The sequence below is a fragment of the Pseudophryne corroboree genome, chromosome 7, assembly GCF_028390025.1.
Source record: "Pseudophryne corroboree isolate aPseCor3 chromosome 7, aPseCor3.hap2, whole genome shotgun sequence".
NCBI lineage: Eukaryota > Metazoa > Chordata > Amphibia > Anura > Myobatrachidae > Pseudophryne > Pseudophryne corroboree.
The window spans coordinates 155,272,804-155,290,854 of NC_086450.1; the positions used below are offsets into that span (position 1 = coordinate 155,272,804).

Sequence of the window (18,051 nt, forward strand, 5' to 3'; positions counted from 1 at the left end):
TAAAGAGGAAACTAATGCAACTATATTTTCTGACAAATCAAAGGCTTCTAAAAAAAACAAGCTCTAATTTGTGTTGATAAAGCATAAAAAGTACAGACACTACTGCTGGAATGTGACCAGACAGAAAGGCTCAGCACAGGGTTAAGAAAGCCTTCAGCAGTTAATGGATTTAATATACTGTACATGTTTGTACATTTTATACTACTTTATTCATATATTCTAAAGCTCTAGAAATAAAATAACCTCTGTTTTATAATAAATTACAAAGAGCTAGCATCAATGCTTCCCACATTTACCACTCACAAATTACCATAATGTTTTCTTGTGTTAATAACGTTATAGAATACATCACATTAAGTTCTACTTTACTAATTAGAAGTGGGAAGGAAGGATGATTCTTCCTGACAAATAAATGGCAATCGGATGAGTCTTCAGGGCTGCCGTGAAATCTACTTTGTTCTAATGGCAGCTGATGACCCGTTGCTTCATGCCCCGTTCTTGGAATGAAGAGACCTTTTGCAAGGTAATTGTATTGATCGTAGACATACTATATTTGGTACATAGTAATTGTGCTGCTTCTAAGACAACTTCCTGCATGCAGTACATATTGTCAGTCTTTATTACAAGAAGTATGTTAGTTTAAAGAAGTTTGTATTTTCCAGAACAATATCTTACAGTTTTATATTTAGGGGTCTATTCATGAAGCAGTGAAAAGTGTGGAGAAGTGAGTCAGTGGAAAAGTTGCCCATGGCAACCAAGCAGCATTGAAGTAACATTTATAATTTGCATACTGTACAATTGTACGGAGCAGCTGATTGGTTGCCATGGGCAACTTCTCCACAGGCTCACTTCTCCACACTTTTCACTGCTTCATGAATAGACCCCTTAGTCACAAATGTAAATGATACAATACATTTATATTTATTTTTAAAATGGAAAAAAATAGTTTCTTTTAGTTCAGACTCACCCCGACAATGCACTCCTTCATCATAACCATCATTGCAGTCGAACACTCCATTGCAGAGCTTTGAGAAATGGATGCAGGTTTTGGTTCCGATGCACAGGATGTGATTGGTGGGGCACTTATATACAATGTTTTCTTGGCCTGAAAAGAGAAAATGATAAACAGAAATTAAATTATGGGATCTCATAATGATTTTGTATTAATGCTAGTAAAAAAAACACCTTAACAATTAGATGATTATTAAATTTCTACTAACTCTATTCATCTACAGTATTGTGTGTGCTTCAGGGGTCCGAATGACCAGAGGCGTATCTAGCACAGGGCGAGCAGGGCACGTGCCCTGGGCGCCGTGGCAGACCCAGCAGAGGGGGGCGCCACCGGCACCTGCACGGGCCGCTCGCCCCATGTGACAGTGATTCCGCCGGCGCTACCCGCGGCACTCTCCCTGTCTCCCCGGCTGCTGTGCCTGTCACACAGTACAGGCAGCGGCAGCCAGGAGCCTCGCCACCCCCCCTCCGCAAAATCTACACTGCGCATGCGTGACCGCTGCGCACATACGAAGGGAGGAAAGGTCCACCGATCCCAACATGAAGCACATGTGGGGAGCCGCGAGTGCTTGCAGAGAGTGGGGGCGGGCTCTAGCAGTGTACACTGCTGCCTGTCCCCTCTCTTTCTCCTCAACACTGCAGGTAAACTTAAAAAAACACTGGCACTGTGGGGCAATGTAACTGGCACTGTGGGGAAATGTAACTGGCACTGTGGGGCATGAATCTGGCACTGTGGGGCCTGTATCTGGCACTGTGGTGCATTCTAACTAGCACTGTGGGGCAATGTAACTGGCACTGTGTGGCATGTATCTGGCACTGTGGGGCATGTATCTGGCACTGTGGGGAATTGTAACTGGCACTGTGGGGCATGTATCTGGCACTGTGGGGCATGTATCTGGCACTGTGGGGCATTGCAACTGGCACTGTGGGGCATTGTAACTGGCACTGTGGGGCAATGTAACTGGCACTGTGGGGCATGTATCTGGCACTGTGGAGCATTATAACTGGCACTGTGGGGCATGTATCTGGGACTGTGGGGCATGTATCTGGCACTGTGGGGCATTGCAACTGGCACTGTGGGGCAATATAACTGGCACTGTGGGGCATGTATCTGGCACTGTGGGGCAATGTATCTGGCACTGTGGGGCATTGCAACTGGCACTGTGGGGCATTGTAACTGGCACTGTGGGGCAATGTAACTGGCACTGTGGGGCATGTATCTGGCACTGTGGGGCATGTATCTGGCACTGTGGGGCATTGTAACTGGCACTGTGGGGCATGTATCTGGCACTGTGGGGCATGTATCTGGCACTGTGGGGCATTGTAACTGGCACTGTGGGGCATGTATCTGGCACTGTGGGGCATGTATCTGGCACTGTGGGGCATTGCAACTGGCACTGTGGGGCATTGTAACTGGCACTGTGGGGCAATGTATCTGGCACTGTGGGGCATGTATCTGGCACTGTGGGGCATGTATCTGGCACTATGGGGCATTGTAACTGGCACTGTGGGGCAATGTAACTGGCACTGTGGGGCATGTATCTGGCACTGTGGAGCATTGTAACTGGCACTGTGGTGCAATGTAACTGGCACTGTGGGGCAATGTATCTGGCACTGTGGGCTTTGTAACTGGCAATGTAGGGCATTGCAACTGGCACTGTGGGGCATGTATCTGGCACTGTGGGGCATTGTAACTGGCACTGTGGGGCAATGTAACTGGCACTGTGGGGCAATGTAACTGGCACTGTGGGGCATGTATCTGGCACTGTGGGGCATGTATCTGGCACTGTGGGGCATTGCAACTGGCACTGTGGGGCAATGTAACTGGCACTGTGGGGCATGTAACTGGCACTGTGGGGCATTTTCAGTTACCACACCCCTTCTGGTGTGTGGCCACACCCCTTTTTTCAGCGCGCACACATACTTCTTTTGGTTTCGTTTTTTTTCCTGTGGGAGGGGGGGATCGCCACTCTTCATCTTGCCCTGGGCTCCGAAAACCCTAGTTACGCCTCTGCGAATGACATCACCATTTTCTTATCACTGTTATACTGTATGTTTACAACAAGTGGATAGTCTATAGCAGAGGTTCTACAGCAGTAGCGGATCTTGCTACGGGCAAGCAGGACTTTAGCCAAGGGCACCACCTTCCAGAGGGTGCCGCCGCCGTGGCAAGATCCGCTACTGGTGCCGCCCGGTGCTGTGTAGATGCCCGGTGCTGTGCGCGATGAAGTCATCATGCACTGCACTGCACTATGGGAGCGGCACATAGACGCTAGAGATCATAATTGACTAGTGTCTATGCAGTGCTATGGGAGAGACTTCATGACATCTCTATCATAGATCCGAGGAGCGGCGCCGGCACCCGGGGACGGAGGGCAGCAGCAGTCGGGAAGCAGGAGTGGGGATTGTAAGTGATAATTTATTTTTATTTTTTATAAACGGCACAACTAGGGGGCACAACTCTACAGGGGGCACAGAACTGGGGGCAATACTACAGCTATAGGGGGCATAACTGACGATGCCCCTTTTGCATGAAGCCACACCCCTATTTTTTCACCTGGAGCACCGCAAGGTCTAGATCCGGCCCTGTTCTACAGTATAATATGTTTTTGGTTTTCAGGTGGGGCAGTAAGTGTCAGTATGGAACGGTCTTGAAACTCTAAAAGAAGCAAAAATTACCAAAACAACTTTTATTTATAAGGTTCCAAAAAGTGTCCATAGTACTATTCAAAGAGGTAATCTGAAAAAGAAGTATTTTCAGGTAAGTAGGGCACAATGAGTGAAATCTTGGAGGTGTAAAAGGCAAATGTGAACAAAATGACTAGGCGAGATGGAGGTCAGCAAATTAGACGACAAGGCAGGAGGGAGTGTGGACCGTGGGGTGGGGGAATGGTTTAGGGCTTTTCTTGTGTGGATTAGTAGTTTAAACTGGATCCTAATGTGGACTCGGAGACTACGATAACAGTGAGGCAGTGGTTATGATGTTAGAAACAGAGAGAGGGGGGAGGTGGAAAAACACTAGAAAGGAGTAAAACAATACTGTAACTTTGGATATTAGGTATCCATTTAAAAAGATAAGTTAACAAATCAAGCTTTTTTACAAAAAACACAATATAGAAAAACCTGTCTGCTTATAACAATGACCAGGCCACAAACTGTAGCAACATTTTTGGGTTGAGGCAGAGATATATCTCCTTAAGAATCAGCAGGCTTACACTCTGCTCTTGTGGGGTCATGATTGTGCCTCCCTGGATGCCTTGGCAGCCAGGCAGGCCTTCTACCCACTCCTACCTTCCACTCCTATCTCCTCTCAGCACCCCAAGCTATAGCAGCACAAAAAAAATGGATCGGTGAACACGGAAGAGTTAAACATATACCATATATTGTTCAATAAGTACTGCAGACTACAGGTACAAGCAACTCAATATTGAACTTTTCTATTCTCACTGAAATGGGGCAGAGGTCAGAAATACTGAACAGAGTAAATAAAAATCAATTAAGTCCATTTTTTCAAACATTGGATGAAGTCCTTTATGCTGCACTCTATGAAAACGTCAAAACAATGAAAAGTCACCAATGAAAGAAAAATAGGAACATAACATGAGAATTTAGCCTTCACTGTAGCTCATCTAGGCAAGTTCATTATCTGTTGCTTGTGATAAATGTCTAAAAACAAAATAATATTTGCACAGATGTTGCTGTAAATCAGTTTTCATAGACATATGATGATGACAGGAATAATCAAGGTTACCATGTAATTTGTGCATAGACATGTAGGAATGACTAATTAAAGGGGGTGAGTTGGTTTCATATGTCCCAAGACGGTCATTCTGTAGGGTTTAAAGCTTTCCAAGAATGTGCTGATTTAGCAGCACAGTGCTGAGTTAGTGACTTTTACACGTAATGTCTTTATTACTCCAAATATATTAATTTATGTCAGCAAGGGAAATATAACACAGGAGGATGTGGGTGAATTCAATGCAGGCACAATGTTAGAAATATTAATGTATGATATTCTTAGCACATTTCTCCAGTTTAAAAAAACAGAACAACCAACAATAAACTGATATTTGATTATAAATTGCTGCATTTCATTAGTTAGATAACTCTCAAGAGTAGATTTGCTAAAACTTGTATAAAGTGGAGACATTGCCCACAGCAGCCAATCAGGTTCTAGATATAACATATCCAGTACAAGGAAGGAAATTTTAGGAAGTCCGAGCCCACCCAAACTTTCGAGATCCGAGTTGATCCAAGCAGCAGCTCAGATCTCCATGTCTGCCCCGGATCCATAACAGATGCAAAATCTATAGATCCCACTGTCAGATTTCTCGGTTTTGCCTCAGGCGCCAATTTAAAAAGTCCCATTGAAATAAATGGGTTGACCACTGATTGGCTCAGAGAGAGCAGATGCACACAAGATAGCAGCACCCACCACACTGATGACACTGCTGCCCACACTGACGACACTTCAAGCAACCCCGCACTGCCGAAACCACCGGCATCCCAACACTGAGGACACTGCTGCGGTGCTGCAACTCCTGCATTGATAACACCACCAGTACGCCCACACTGAGGACACCACCGACACATCCACACTTCAGACAACGCCTACACCCCCGCACTGCTGAAACCCCCAGCACTCCTGCATTGAGGACACCACCTGCACCCCCACAGTTCCGACTCCACCAGCACTCCCACACTTAGGACACCGCCGACACACCCGCACTGCCATCACCGCTGGCAACCCCACAATGCTGTCACTATCAGGCTAATTTGCACCTTTCTGATATAGCAATAAAAACAGCTTCTACAAGCAATAAATATTGTCCTTCTCCAAATATATAAAAATAAAAATAATAATAATAATAATAATAATGAATATTAATATTTTTTATCATGTGCAGTACATTGCAACATTTCATTAAACAATGTTATTTGTTGAAGTTCTCGCTTTCTGTAAAAAACCAGGGCTGGAATTTATTTGCTGTCATATAGTAACTGAAACACTGTTAAAGGAAAAATCTAGACCAAAAACAGCCCCACTCATGATCTTCACAATTAATGCATCAGACTGCCCAGTCTCTAAATCTGCCCACAGTCCCATAAAACTGCACCCATTTGAAAGGCCATAGCTCTTTTGGGTTCGTAGAATTAGGACAATCCCTCTGAAATAATAATTATTGGGGTGTAAGTAATGAGTACCAGAGCTATAATTACTGTTTACATAGTACAGAATATTGAGATACTTTTGTAGATCACCACTTGGGCTTAATAACAAACCTGGTTATCAAACTGAGGGGAACATTTGGCAACCAAAAGTGCAGTGAGCAAGAACAGCAAATAACAAAATTATATATCAAAATTTGTTATATTGAGTCCACTGTAGACTGCACTTAATTACTACAGCATTTGCAGACGTATAACATTGGGGGATTGGTGTATTTTCTTTTTGTATAGCGTTGAGCTGTTCAGTTTTGCTGAAAACCGAACATACCCCAACTTTGGGGTTCCCAGTCAAACAGAATCCTGTGCTTGGTTCATCCCTCCAAGGGCCCTATTAAGATTAGATAGCAAAACGCGGGCCTCCTACTGTCACATCCAGGCTGCACTGGCAGGAGGCTACCCTATTTTTAGCGATCACGCTTAAATTGCGGTGCGACCTGCGATGGATGGCTCCCAGCATGTGTTCAAAAGGATTGCAAATTCTGCTACTTAGCAGAATTTGCAATCCTTACTGAATCGGGCCCCAAGTTGGGATCTCTGTTCTAGAAAGCAAATCTTGCATCTTATGGATTTTACACTTGAAACGACTGTAAATGAATGTTTTTATATTAATAATACTGTAGGAACAAAATAGGTAAAAATTGCATGAATATAGCTATCTTTAACTATTGTTTAAGAAATCCAGATCCAAAATACTTGAAGTTGGTTTGCCATGATGATTTAGAACCAAAACATGGGTTTCAGAACTTCACATCTATAATTTTACAAGTTATAGGGGTCTTTCTAAGTGTTAAAAGGTTAATTCTAGTTTTGTCGCAAAATGATGCAATTTTTTTTATTTTTATTTCTTTATGTAGAGCAGGGGTGGGGAACTTTTTTTCTACCAAGGGCCATTTGGATATTTCTAAAATCCTTCGGGGGCCATACAAAAATTATCAACTTAAAAATTAGCCTGCCCCCAGTATATATGCCCAATTAGATTTGCCCCCAGTCAGTTGTTATGCCCCATTAGATATGCCCACTGTCAGTTGTTTTGGCCCATTAGATATGCCCCGTCAGTTGTAATGCCCCATTAAATATGCCCTCTAGTAGCACCGCTTACACACACACACACACACACACACATTAAAAGGAAAAAAAAAACACAATGCTCACCAGCCCTGCTCCTGCTTCCGGACCGCTGCCCTCCCTCTCCTAGAAACTATGGGAGATGTCATAACATCTCTCCCATAGCGCCGCACAGCCACACATGTACACTGCCTGAGTCAGAAGCTGGAGCTCAGGAGTGAGCTCCTGCCTCCGGCTGCTGCTGAGCCGGGCGCCCGCTGGTGGTAAAATCTCAGCGGGCGCTCAGCATCTCCTCTCATTTAGGTGAGCCTGGCCATGCCGGATCAAGTGGCTTTGAGGGCCTTATACAGCCCTCGGGCCTGAGGTTCCCCACCCCTGATTTAGAGAGACAGTGGTGTTATTAGTGTAGGGGGTGTAGACACCCACGTGGTTCTGGACACATCCACACAGCACTCATCACAGCTCTTCCCCTTCTCAATATAATCCCTATAACATTTTGAGCCCCAGGTCCATGTGGCCCTGTAAAGCTCAACACACAAGTAAAAACACTGAAACAAAAAGAAAGCAGTTGCAGGATCTCTTGAACAGATTGGAACTTTATTTTGCAAATTAAAAACTCAAACTAGCATCTTTTTTATGCAAATAATTGCTTTTTGTGACTGTGAGTGAAGTGTAAATTATACTGTGTCAGGTCAGTATCTATAATTAAGTGCTGCAATACTATTAGCACTATAATATTAGCACATATGAAAAGAGATTGTTACATTCATCACTTCTTTAATTTACGACTCCCAGCCACCGAGCCCAGTACACAGAAATTATTTCTCTATCCGGCTACTTTAAACAGAAAACATTATACAGCACTGTTCATATGGATATTACCTGTACCCTCGCTGCTGCATTATCAGATGAAGTTGATTAATGACTGTAATTAAGAAAAAATAGCACAGTATTTAAGATAGAAGGACTAATCTATACAACTATCGCTCGCATCTCCTTTTTTATATTTTAAGATCAGATTAAATGAATTCTGTAGACTTTAATGAATAAAATTTCAATGAATTATGTCATTAGCTTGCATTTATGAGTTTAATAATGCAAGGAGTTCCAAAAAAAGTCAATTAACCCCTCTCTTATCTTGTAGACCTCTGCGTAGTAACAGTACTGTGAAATAATTAGAGGGTTGGGTTATTGCTATAGAAATGTAAACGTACACCAAGAAGACATTAAGGGGACATCAAGGAATTCCGACCAGTTGATAAAAGGGGCTCTAAATCCTATATATAGAATATATATATGCAGGGCCGGATCAAGCCTTGGGGGGGGGTCTGGGGCACTTAAGACAGGGTGGGGCCCGAGAGAAGGGGGGTGTATTTTACATTGTACATACCTCCCAACATGACCCATTCCATTCGGTACAAAATGCTCTCTACCTGTACTTCCCTCTTAATACATGGAGTCACCTGTGTTGAACTATTTGACTTGCTAAGGAAGGGTTTTCAACACAGGTGATGGCAATCATAAAATCAAATGGAAGTCCAGGTAGAAAGCATTTTGTCCCTCCTGGAATGGGTCATGTTGGGAGGTATAGAATGTGTATATTAAAGTTAAACTAATGGTGTTTATTAGATTTAAACTAAAAGTTGAATAATGCCTTTGTACTGTTCATTGCTCTTCTTAATTGAGGGACAACTATTTTATAAAGATTTCTTTTAGGGTAACAAAGACAAACTTAAACAACCCTAAAATACACATACTGTAGAAAAATAAAATCTATAATTTACATTGTCACATACAAGAATAGCAGCAGCCTCTGTACTACTTTTACACTGGGACAGGATTCAGGAGGACTCTGTGATTTTCTCTCTCTCTCTCTCTAGACCCAAATGCTGTGATTAGATTATAGGGTACAAAGGACCCAGACATCGTGACGGGGAAGAAGAGAATCTGGTATTCCTGGGTCACTTACAGCTCTCTCCCCTCTCCTATCTTTCCTTGGTCAGGAAGCTCCATCGGTAGTTCATTAAACCGGATACCCCTTTGTCTCTGCCTGCACTGCATTGTGTCCTGTTCGCATTCTGACTGCCTAGTTCTGCTGCTGGACAAGTGGGAGACCTAGTGATGTTAGGGGGTCCTCTCATAGAGGAGGGCACGGGGTACAGTATTGCATGCACCCCTCCCTTTATCTGGCTATGTACATATGCAAGCCGGGGATAGATAGACAAACAGGCAGGCAGACAGACAGACAGGCAGGCAGGCAGACAGACAGACAGACAGACAGACAGATAGATAGATAGATAGATAGATAGATAGGATAGATAAGCCATCATTATCATCAGTGCATATTTGCAGATAGATAGATAGATAGATAGATAGATAGATAGATAGATAGATAGATAGATAGATAGATAGGATAGATAAGCCATCATTATCATCAGTGCATATTTGCAGATAGATAGATAGATAGATAGATAGATAGATAGATAGAGAGATAGATAGATAGAATAGATAAGCCATCGTTATCATCAGTGCATATTTGCACCATCACATTGGTCCAAAAGAACCATCTGGAAGAGCTACGATTAAGCATGCGCACAACTATGCATAGCCTAAAATTCTGACAGCATGCCTATGTGTGAATACTCTTATACCACCCAGTTACGCTCTTTCAACTGTAAGTGGAGATGTAACTGGGTTTTGTGTTTCTTTTCATCACTTGTACTTGGGTATGCTTGACTCTTGGACATGTGCAGAGCAAAAACATGCAGTTTATGTCAATAAAATTAAATTCTGTATCAGCGGCTCTGCTATAAATCTTTAAACAAGTATAGAAAGTGGCCTACATTTTATAAAGTTATTGCTATTTCTGGTCAGTTATATGATAGAAATCCATGTTATCCATATTGTCTGCACAGCACAAGGTACAGCGAATGCTCATAAACTGTTCAGATGTATAACATGTTCATTTTCTAAAAACATGCAATTCCTGCAATAGACAAAAAACGCAGCATAGGAATGGACTAAAGGTTACCAAGTGTTTCCCTGTCTGTCTTTTTTCCGCCCTTATTATTAGGACTTTGCATGACTACTGTGACATTAAATTGATGGTTAAACCATAATGAGAATGACATGTTCAGCAAGAATGACCTGATCCATATCTTCTCAGATTCAATAGAATTCAGGGTTCTTTAAAAGCACAGTTATAAATCACAAGTGGAATACGGTAACACAACAATGTACACAATATAAAAGGCAATTGCTTTCATTAAAAGTAAAAAAAATATTTGTCTTTGAATTGTGCAACAAGTAAACTGAGAGAGGTCAGGAAGCAAAGGTACAGGCTGAATTGTGATCAGCTCATACGAGAATAATATGACCCTTTCTGCTAAATAATATTGCACTATGAATACAGAAAAGTGTCCATTATTTCATGAACTCTCTATAAAAGTCTTCTGTACTATTTCAGCATTCTATACAGCAACACCATATTCACAGGGGGTTTAGTATGAAACACCTACAATCAAAATCCCAATGGTTAAAATAGCGACATCAATTGACCGACGGTCAAAATCCCAACATTTAAAATACAGGCAAGGTCAAAATACCAAAATTGAAAATATCGACAGGCCAAAAAGTTGCACACTGTTTTCATTGTTCTTGTGTGTGTTGACATATGTCAACATAGACACCATATAAGTGTACTGCGTCCGCTAGTCATGCTTCGGGCATGGTGCCTCGCTGCACTCGGCACACTATTATATTCCCCCTCCAGGTCCACTGGGATGGTAAAGTATGAACAAGTCAGTTTCTATGAAAATCTCATGTCGACTTTCTGACCCGTTGACATTTTAAATGACGGTATTTTGACCTTGTCGACATTTTAATTGTCAGGATTTTGACCTTGTTGGGATTGTGACCGTCGGTCAGTTGTTGTCGGTATTTTGATCATCCGGATTTTGATTGTAATTGACCACATTCCATTCACAGGACACGAGGAAATAATTTCATTATCATTATACGTAGGCCAGCCAAAATAATATATATATATATATATATATATACTGTATATATATATATATATATATATTTTTTTTTTTACCAAACTGGCTCCCTGCAACTATTACAATGAAAGATGGTTTTAATAAACCCAGAGGGGCCGAAGGGGGAAAAGAAGGCTATATAATCTGCTCCAACGCTACATTCTCTTCATCTTACAGATTGTGAAGAGCAGCAGGAAATCACATGGGTCTTAGCTATGCCCCCACATGTTTGGCCACATACCCTAACACCAAGGCCCTGACCATGCCACCTCTTCTGCTATGGTTTTGTGGCTTTACTGACTTTCAGCAACAAATTGTCATTGACTACTCCTACTTGTGCCACTTACCCAAGCCAGCCACTCTCTGATTGTGTCAATTGCACACCACATAGTGGTCCAAGTTATGTATTATTGGCATCACCTACTGTAGTTCCTTCATCAGCATCAGGAACAGATCATGCTTCTTGGGCATTGTGCAGCTGCTGCAGGTCCTCTTTGTTGGTTGCTCTGGTTGCATGTTTCCAGACTACTTGTGAGAAATCTAGACTGCTGAGTAGTTGGCAGAACATTGCTTTTATGAATGCTGTGCTCAACATAGGTCAGGTTAAATCTGTTACTGGAAGTAATTATAATAGCAACACATGTTGTGGGAAAAAGGACATTTGCTGATCACTGAGTTCGAAATAATGTAGGGCTACCTAATGTTACCCTGGGAAGTATTGTGGGGATAATTTACTGTAGAAAGAAGACACGTGTATATAATGAAACCAATATGAAATATATGACATATTGTGTAGATATCAGTGTGATTAGAGTAAAACAAGTGAGTCATGCTTCTACTTCTTACACCCCCACCCCAGGCTGAGCGCACACCTTCCAAAATATGCCTAATACGGCTTTTAAGTCATGGATTTACATGGATTTATAGGAAGCTATCGGACTGATCAGTAATTTTTCCCAGCCTTTAACATTGCTCAACTGGCCTTAATATGGCTCAACTCACACACGCTCTGCTCCACCATAATCCAACACTGCTAAGCCTTCCATGGGCTCATGAGACCAGGTAATTTACAGTTGCCCCATCCTTCCCTTTAGCACTCTGCTATAAGCGTATTACTTTTCATTGTAACTTTTTGCAGGACATGACTGTAATATAAAAAAGTGATTGGCAGCTTTTCATCCCCACCCCCCGCAGAACTCCCACTCTCTCCTGCACTAAACAACATGACCTTCCATCAGGTTTTCATCCAACCCAGCCAGACTGCCCTAGCACAACCAGCAAAGTAATTTAAGAAATTCTGAATGAGGCTTATCACATTCTGCAGTTGGAGATAAAAATGTATAAATGTACTCTAGAAGTATCCAAAATATAATTAGAGCACAAAATAGCACTTGCAATAGGCATCCATTACAGAGATGGGATTTAGATCTTTCAGATGTCTCCCATGAAAGAAGAAGAAGATGAGGCTTGAAGCATTGTTATATGTCGCAAATGACAGAACATGCCATATCAGTAGCAAATCAAAGGCAGAGGCATTCAAGTTGGTCTTTATTATAGCCAGTAACAGGTTTTCTTATCTTTCTCTAAAGTAGCATTTTTCAGCTTTTTATGCAAGTTCCTTTGTTGGGTTTCATGATGACTTGGTTCTGTTTGTGTCCCGCAATAAGGATTCTGTCATTTCTGTCTCTCGGCTGCTTAAAAGTTATTCATGGTATAATCACTGTATTTACAGAATTATATAAGCAGCACATTCAAAGTTTTTGTGAGAAATGAAGAAAAAGAAACACAATATTGTTTACAGCCTGTATGGCCTTAGAAGTAGACTTGTAGATGACATTATTTTATAATCAATTGTAATAACAATTTTTGGAGAAACAAGCAAAACTCTAAGTCTTGATAATCATACTGACAGCACCAAAGCCAGGCACATAATTGAAAGGGGTTGTATAGTTTCAAATTGCTCATTGACTACTGTTATGTCATCTGGCAATTTTATTCATATAGTGTACATTGGGCCTATTTCAGACCTGATCACTCGCTAGTGTTTTTTTACACTGCTGCAAACAGATAATCACCGCCTATAGGGGAGCGTATTTTTGTTTTGCAAGTGTGCGATCGCATGTGTAGCAGAGCTGTTCGAAAAGATCTTGTGCAGTCTCTGCACATCCCAGGTATTACTCAGCCGCTGCGATCACATCAGCCTGCTCAGGGCCGGATTTGACGTCAGGAACCCTCGTTGCAAATGCTTGGGAACGCCTGCGTTTTACCAACAACTCCCTTTGACTGGTCAGTTGCCACCCACAAACGCCTTCTTCCTGTCAATCTCCTTGCAAATGGCTGTGCGAATGGATTCTTCGCACAAACCCATTGCTGAGCGGCAATCAGCTTTGTACCCGTGCAATGCGACTGCACATTGCGGTGCATATGCATGCGCAGTTCTGACCTGATCGCAGCTCTGCAAAAAACTGCTAGCGAGCGATCAGGTCTGAATTAGGCCTATTGTGTAATATATCTGGCTTTCTTTTCTTTTCTTTTGAGATGTGTATTTGTACAACTAGACAGAACTTGGTTTCTTTGTGCAATACTTCGGGACGATGATAATGTATTCTCTGTATTTGATGCAAATGTATTCAGAGGTCAAAATGATGTATGATATAAAGACAAGGATGAGAAGCACCAAGTCACCTTGACGTTACACTCCCAGCCCATGCTGCATCATACCAAGAAGTGGGGGATACATCCTCTGCTCCTCAGACTAGGAGTATGGTGCTGTGCTGTGACATTGCATCCAAATGCTACACTCCTAGTTACTGTCATTTATACACTTGCATCAAGCAGCCAACAGCTTCACTGCATACTTGCCGACTTTTTGGCTGCTCTCTCCGGGAGAGAGCAGCCAGGTCGGCTCAGCAAGGGGGCGGGCTCCGACGAGCAGTGCAGAGGGGGGCGGGCCAGAGGCATGGTGGAGGCGGAACAGGGGTGTGGCTGTGGGATATGTCATGTAAGCCACGCCCCCACTGTGTAATGCCGCTATTACAGGTATTGTCCAGCAGGGGGCGTGGCTATGATGACGTGATTCAACAAGAATCGTGTCATCACATGCCCGGACCACCCACTTTGCTCTCTAAGTGGGCGGCTGGGCAGGGGGGGACCCCCGAAATCGGGAGACATGCCTGCTCTCCTGGGGGGCCGGGAGGGTCACCCAATTTTCGGGAGCCTCTCGGCCATTCCGGGAGAGTAGGCAAGTATGCTTCACTGATAAGACTGCTAAGGCTGTTTCTGCTCCATGATTGTGGCCAGGGCTGCATATACGGTAGGTTAAATACTTTGGATGAGTGACATTTTGTCTCTCACTGTTTTAGGCATACTCTGATCATCGGCAATATACAAGACTTTCATTTGATAGTAGCAATAGTCCTGATGGTCTGACACTTGACAGTTCTGCCATTTAATTATATATGTAATGTATGTATACTCTCGTATAATATGACCAAATTCAAACTGATGCAGCATTACACATTTGAAACAAAGATCTGCGTGTAATTATTCAGGCACAGTTGCCCTATCAAGTATGTTTTTTGATATGACACTTTGAGTCTAAAGAAACACAAAGATTTTAAACAGGGCCTCCAGCAATTGCCTGAGTATCACCTCTACACTCTCATTGCAACGACTCTTGTTTGATCAAGGTGTAATTATTTATTACCTACTGATAATGCTGTGATGTTAAGCAAACAGGTATAACATGTTAATTGGAGAGTGGGACAAAACAACCGAGAATTGAAAGTGGTTACTACTACTGTACAAATCTTTCCACATGAAAACTGTAAGATCAATGCTTGACTTATTTATGATGTTATTTGTTCTTCAAACATGATGCTGACTTTGCAGAATTTAAGATGGTATGCTGTCAGATCATCGACAGTGACAATGTTGACATTCATAATGACGACATTTATGTTCTGGATAATGTCAACACAGCCAGAATGTCAACATGAAATGTTAACATTAGCATCTGGGTATATGTTATGCTTAGGTTTAAGAGTTAAGGGTATCATTAGGGTTATGGATAGACTACAACAGTACTGACACTATAACATTGTCTATATTACATCAGTGTTGATATGTTAAATGTCGACAATAAGAACATGTTGACATTATAATGTTGACCTAATATACTGAACCCTTTGTAATGTAGAGGCCTCATGTTATGTCACAGCTACAGATGGTTAGGTCAAGAAGATAAAGGCTAGTGGATGGACCAAACTTAGGGTTCCAATGGTTAAGTGCCCAGAGGCTTCTTTTTTGAGCTGGTGGTTTTATATGTGTTGGCTTTTAAATTGTATTGCCATATTAGACAATTTAGAAAATATGAAGCTAGATATAATGTACTCACATAAATTGTATCTGTAAAATTTCTGCATTCAAGACCCCCTCATGTAACATAGTAACATACATAGTGTAACAGTTTCTGAGGTTGAAAAAAAGACAATTGTCCATCGAGTTCAACCTGTTAGTGATCTCCTACACTAATATTTTTAAGACTAATTTTACCTGTGGTGAATGTTTTTTAGATATTTAGTTCTATTACTATAGTGCATGATTCACCCACCATATCCCTGTATATGCTTATCTATTAGGAATTTAACTAGCCCATTCTTAAAAGTAGTGACAGAGTCTGCCATCACTACTCTCTCAGGCAGGGAATTCCATATACGTATTGTCCTTACTGTGAAGAAACCTATGTCTCTGTGTGCGACATCTCCTCTCCTCTTACCTACAGTAAGTGGGTGTCCACATGTCCTTGTGAAATCCCCAGCTAGCTCTGTGTATTGAACCCTTATTTATTTTTAAGTGTTAATCATGTTCCCTCTTCATCTCCATTTTCCATGCCTAGCCTAGTAAGCATTTCCTTGTATTCTAGCGTCTCCATCCCCTTAATCAATTTGGTCGCCCATCTCTGAACCTTTTCTAGGTCCAGGATATCCTTTTTGTAGTATGGTGCCCATAGTTGTGCGCAGTATTTGAGATGTGGCCTCACTAGTGATTTATATAATGGGAGTATAACACTATCATCCCTTGCATCAATTCTCTGCTTTATGCATGCTAATACCTTGTTTGCTGCATTCCTACTTTGCGTACTACTGCTAAGTTTGTTATCTATGTGAACACCTAAAGCTTTTTCCAATACAGAATCACCTTATTTCTCCCCATTTAGTATGTAGGTAGTATTTTTGTTCTTACAACCAAAGTGCATTACCTTACATTTGTCTATATTGAACCGCATTCTCCATTTTGCTGCCCACCCATGATTCCAATTTAAATAAATCGTTCTGTATAGACTTAGAATCCCCCTCTGAATTTATAACCTTACACAATTTGGTATCGTCTGTAAATATTTAAACTGTACTCTCTAGACCTACATCTAGATCATTTATGCAAATGTTAAACAATGGTGGTCCAAGTATAGACCCTTGTGGCACACCACTTAGTACTTCAGACCAATTTGAAAACATTCCATTTACCGCTACTCGCTGCTCCCTTTTATCCAACAAATTTCTAACCCAAGTGCATATTGCGCTCCTTAGCCCAACTTCTCTTAATTTGTAGATAAGTCTCATGTGAGGTACTGTATCGAAAGCTTTTGCAAAGTCTAAAAAGATTACATCCACCACTTTAACCTAATCTAGGTTCGCACTAACTGCCTCATAAAAGCATATTAAGTTAAGTTATTTCTCTCTCAAGGCGCCCCGGGACTCGTGAACTGTGTCCTCACTGTTAACGGCAACCTGCTGCTATTTTCCTTATAATACGGACTCTCACCACCTGTCACAAATAATCGAGCAGGTCCATAAGTGACGAGCATGTCACACAGGCCACAGATGCACACTTAATATCGGGTGGGCAACCCTGATAACAGGACACCAGCTTCCCAGCAGCCGCACCCATAACATCCACCAGTACCACTAGCATTGAGATCGCAGTGGGGAGACGCTGCCAGTGGAGAGTCACTACTAGACTCAGACAGCGGCTGGATTATACGCGGCACTGAAGGCCCATTCATTGTGTGTGCACTATCAATATTGCAGCAGGGGGAGTTGCCAGGAGAACAATTGGTGAAAGGGTTAAAGGCCCTTCCAGCATGTAATCAAGAACACCCATTTGTGAGTACTCACAAGGAACTAAAACTTACTACTCTTTTCCTTTTTTTTTCAGCAAGTTTGCTACATAAAAAAAACTTTTTGCACGGTGCTCGATTATTACATTGTTGGATACATTGTTACTAATGAGTAACAAAATGAGGAGCTCTTTCCAGTTTATTGTTCTATTTCCCGGGGTACAATATTCCTATATATACATTGTTAATTTTATTTGTTTTTTATTATATTTTTATCTCATTGTTTTATACTGTGTATGTGTATATATTGTACTAATAAATTCAGGAATATATGATTATGATACTGCGCCTCCACCCTTCAGCAAATCCTTTCTAGTATACTGGGGTTAGCCACCCACCAAAAGGAGAGCAGCAGTTTATAGACTTTATAATTGAGAAAGCGTCAAGACCCCATTCTTTTTTTTCTTTCGCCTATTAAGTTAGTTTCTGATCTACCCTTCACAAATCCGTGTTGGTTCCTATTAATAACCTTATTGGTTCCAAGGAACTCCTGTATTCTAATTTTTAAAAAAACCTTCCAGTACTTTT

At 41.8% G+C, this 18,051-nt stretch overlaps 1 protein-coding gene across 1 annotated transcript in view; it reads right to left on the reverse strand.

Moving 5' to 3' along the window:
* Window positions 1-18,051, reverse strand: part of LRP1B (LDL receptor related protein 1B) — a 1,835,733-nt gene that overhangs the window by 1,552,936 nt on the left and 264,746 nt on the right. Inside the window, exon 3 of the mRNA XM_063932605.1 lies at window positions 968-1,105. Coding sequence (XP_063788675.1) covers window positions 968-1,105 — 138 coding nt within the window. The remainder of the gene's footprint in view (window positions 1-967; window positions 1,106-18,051) is intronic.